The 1,954-nt window shown below is 43.6% G+C and overlaps 1 protein-coding gene across 2 annotated transcripts in view; it reads right to left on the bottom strand.

Annotated features, from left to right (window-relative positions):
• The window catches only part of dub (duboraya), an 8,181-nt gene extending 7,767 nt beyond the window's left edge, over nucleotides 1-414 (bottom strand). The window contains exons 1-2 of one of the 2 annotated variants that reach the window (XM_005947704.3): nucleotides 229-414; nucleotides 74-144 (exon numbers count right to left, since the gene is read on the bottom strand). In XM_005947704.3, coding sequence (XP_005947766.1) covers nucleotides 74-79 — 6 coding nt within the window. In that variant the 5' untranslated portion in view covers nucleotides 80-144; nucleotides 229-414. Of the gene's footprint in view, nucleotides 1-73 lie in introns of both variants that reach the window. The other variant, XM_005947705.2, reaches the window with a different exon arrangement.
• Nucleotides 415-1,954: the final 1,540 nt, after the last annotated feature.

Raw genomic sequence — 1,954 nt, 5'->3', positions numbered from 1 at the left:
ACACACACACACACACACACACACACACGTGTAAACCCAGCAGCAGCTGAAAGCAAAGTTTGAGAAGTTTTACCTCCATCCTGCTCGTCGTCTCTCAGCCGCCTCGCTTGTGTCGAGTATGTGTGAAAGAGAGAGAGAGCCAGCCTGCAGGTTAAATATAGAAGCAGAGTCATTTCAGAGCGAGAGAGCGAGAGAGAGAGAGCTCATGTTCTGTCACATGGTCATCACCTCGCTCTGTTTCTGATCGTCCTGCAGCTTCATGTCCATCAATTAAACCTGGTTTAATTCAGCTCATGCTCATTAACCTGACGTCTCTGAGCTCGGTCTGCACGATCGTCACATTTAAACCCGTGAAACCGCTGAGCGCTCAGAAGTGGAAGGAAGACTTTTGCTCGCAAACACTGTTCTCAGTTAGAGTCATTTTGTTTACAAATGAAGAACTTAAATCTGTTTCACAACAGAGTCGCTACGAAACTCGACACGGTTATCTGATCACATCAGCTCCGACTGCTTCCTGCACCCACTGTGTTCCAATTATTTCCTCTGTGAACATTACACAGCTGCAGCTTGATGGCTAAACCGTCTTTAAGCATTAATTACTGTTTGCAGTTTTGTCATCATTAACACTTTCTTTTTGTGGATTTTCTAAAAATAAAATCTGACTACAGAGATGAAGCTTTTAAAAATGCATTACTCCTGATCGCCAGCAGGGGGCGACTGCTCTGGTTGATTGGAAAATGAGCGTTCTGCTCCGTGAACTCTCTCCGGATCACTTTATGGTCTCGCTCTCTGGCTTCAGGTCTGATGCTCCCTTTGGAGATTACGGTCCTATCAGAGTCACAGAGGAGCAGGAAGTGGAAACATTGGGTTCAAGTGGTTCTGCCTTATGATTGGCAGGTAGAAAAAGGCTACAGCTGCCTGCATCGCCATGCGCCTTTAATACAAAAAGGCCACGCCCCTAATAATGCAAACTTTACCTTTACAGTGTGTTTTCACCATTATATGGATTATAAACTGGCCCGTGAGGACCCGGAGAAACATTCGGGGTTCTTCTCTATCTGTTGAAGGCTGTTTACCTCAGCTGTCAATGCTGCGTGACGGCTGGAGTTAATGTATGTTGGACCGTTGGAAAGTACTGCTGTTAGCTAATCTTACCATCTTTTAGCTGCTGTTAGCTGCAATTGGTTTCTGTTAGTCAAAGCTGCACTAACATTTTTGGATGCTTAGCTCAGACTGCATCAGTTTGATGGACAATTTAATTACACACTAATCTGGGAGTATAAAATGTTTGTTCTATTAAACAGGCTTAAAAATTGACTGAATTTGTAACAGAATCTAAACAGTTGTTATGAAGGAGGAAATTATCTACGGACACCAAACCAGTTTCTGTATCCGGCTGTAAACATGATTATTTCTTTAAAGGTTGAACATGGCAGGCAGCTCTCGCCTCTGTACAGGATGCTGATTGGATGTTGCTGAGCAGGTTGATTAGCAGGTACCTGAGTCTGTGTGGTGCCTTCGTTCAGTCTGTGGAGCTGCTCGACCAAATGTGCTCACCTCAGGCAGCTAAAAGTCGAACTGTGGGGTCAAAGTGCAGGTGCTGGACTCAAGAAATCAGAGTGAGGTCACCAAACGTTTTGTTTACGGCTCACATTTCTGCTCTCGAGCTAAGGTTTTGTTTAGGTTTTTTTAATTCACTGTTTACAATATTGAATTTCATCAATAATTTCAGCCTTTAAGAAAAGAAACACCAATAATAATGTTCCATCTCTGACTGATATTTATTCATATTTTTAGCATGTTTGTGTCAGTTTGTCGACCACAGCCTGTATTTTTGTGTAAACAGAGGAAGCTGCAGGACGTCTCCTCGGCTCTGAGAGGAAGTTGGGTCACTCGAGCAGATATTTCTTCTCTCATTTCTCCTTTTTTGTTTCAGCAGTGCTGCCTGAGCTCT

The sequence above is a fragment of the Haplochromis burtoni genome, unplaced genomic scaffold (genome assembly GCF_018398535.1).
Source record: "Haplochromis burtoni strain Fernald_Lab_line unplaced genomic scaffold, NCSU_Asbu1 Contig_505, whole genome shotgun sequence".
In the NCBI taxonomy this organism is placed as follows: Eukaryota; Metazoa; Chordata; class Actinopteri; order Cichliformes; family Cichlidae; genus Haplochromis; species Haplochromis burtoni.
The sequence above is the reverse complement of the archived record's forward strand: the minus strand, read 5'-3'. Positions and strand labels throughout refer to the sequence as shown.